The following is a 1769-nucleotide window of genomic DNA, read 5'->3' on the forward strand; positions in this document are numbered from 1 at the left end:
ACCGGCTTCAAGCTCCGGCCTGGGAGAAGAGGAAGCCATGGGGAGCCGCTGCTGGCAAACTGCAAAGCCACATCCACTCCTTCTGCCCTTTGAGCTGCCCCACCCGCTCTGGCCTGGCCTGGCTGGTGCACTGAGTTTCTTACAAGGGACTCCCTGGCCTGGCAATCATGGGTTCAGTCAGTATTTGGGTGCCGAGCACACGCCGGCCACTGGGCTTAGACATTTGGGATGCTCCATAGAAAACAAAGCAGGTAACACACTTCTACTCGAGCAGGGAGAGGCGAGTACCATCGCACAGTTGAGGCTCATCGAGATGGTACCCAGTTCTCTGACCCGTAGATAGGACGAGTTTCCCTGAGGAAGACAGGCTGGTCCTGACATCTAATGAGGAGAGGGCTTCACATGGTGAGTGAAGAAATGAGGGAAGGGTGTGCCAGGCAGAGAGAACAGCATAGGCAAAGACCACGGCAAGTTGAAGCACAGTGAGAGTAGTGGACAGAAGACCTGTGTGGCCGGAGCGGTGACGGGGGCGGGGAGTGAGAAGCTCGGAGTGACACCAGGCCCGGGAGGCAGGTGAAGCCAGGCTCATGCCCACGGGCCGGTTGGATGCAGAGATGGGCAAGTGTGTGAGTTACGTGGCTCAGGCCCCTGCCGGGCCGAGTGGGGAATAGCAGCCAGTGGAGGGAGCAGGCAGGTGGTGTCGGAGGCCCAGCGCTGTTTCTTCTGCCCGTCCTCGTGCCAAGGGTCCTGCTCCCGGGTCTGGAAGAGGGAACTCGCCACCCTGAGCTCGGGCGGGAGGTATTCAGAGCACCAGGACCCGCTCTTCTCCAGGAAGGGGTCTCAGGATGCTTTTGGTCTTTCAGGACCACATTCAAGGAGTTTGCTGAGAAGTACGGCCGGGATCAGAGGTTTCGACTTGTCCAAAAACGGAAGGACCAGGAGCATTTTTTCAACCAGTTCATCCTTATTCTCAAGAAACGGGACAAGGAAAACAGACTCAGGCTACGGAAAATGAGATGAGTGTGTACAGATGCCATCAGGCTGGGCGTGGCGGAGGCTTGGCGGACGGGCGCCCACGCAGCCAGGTCGGGAGCCCCAGGGGCCGTGGGCTTCGTTCTCAGAGGGTTATTGTTTCATATTGAAGCTCTCTTTGGTACAACTTTCCGAGTTTGATGCATTTCTAATTGCCATGATATGTTGCTCCCTTCATTGCTTTAATTATGCAAATTACTTGTAATATAGACAGATTCTAAATCTGCTGCAGGTTTGTACCTCAGCAGAAACAGACACCATCTCTAACCATCTCAAGGTGTTTTCGTGAGTCAAGCTGATTATCTGAAACTTTTCTGAAAATCTTCATGAGTTCCTTCCATCCTTCAGGAGTTCTGTGGTGTTGGGACGTCCCGGCTCGGGTCCCCGGGTCTAGTTTTCTGAGTAGTAGTTTATAGGCTGTTCATCACCATAGTGACACCTGTGACCGTTGGACACATGGACCGTGGACCACCTACAGGTCAAAGGGCGATCGCCCCAGCCCCCTCCGGGGACATCGGGCCTGGGGAAGGGGGCTGTGCTTTCTGTGGGAGGTCCTACTTAAAAAAGAATTATTTTGTACAAAATCATCCTATTAATATTTAAGTTATTTTTCTTGTATGCCCAGAGTTTGCATGAGATTTTTCTCACCATCTTTGTATAAAAAATTAAAAAAATTTTTGAATGAATAAATATTTTAAACCAGTGTATTTTTGTGGCTTAGACTTCCAACACAATCT

The 1769-nt window shown here is 52.2% G+C and overlaps 1 protein-coding gene across 1 annotated transcript in view; it reads left to right on the forward strand.

The window, feature by feature from the left end:
• Positions 1-1020, forward strand: part of TCERG1L (transcription elongation regulator 1 like) — a 65433-nt gene extending 64413 nt beyond the window's left edge. Inside the window, exon 9 of the mRNA XM_024751571.1 lies at positions 864-1020. Coding sequence (XP_024607339.1) covers positions 864-1020 — 157 coding nt within the window. The remainder of the gene's footprint in view (positions 1-863) is intronic.
• Positions 1021-1769: the final 749 nt, after the last annotated feature.

The sequence above is a fragment of the Neophocaena asiaeorientalis genome, unplaced genomic scaffold (assembly GCF_003031525.2).
Source record: "Neophocaena asiaeorientalis asiaeorientalis breed wild unplaced genomic scaffold, Neophocaena_asiaeorientalis_V1.1 scaffold108, whole genome shotgun sequence".
In the NCBI taxonomy this organism is placed as follows: Eukaryota; Metazoa; Chordata; class Mammalia; order Artiodactyla; family Phocoenidae; genus Neophocaena; species Neophocaena asiaeorientalis.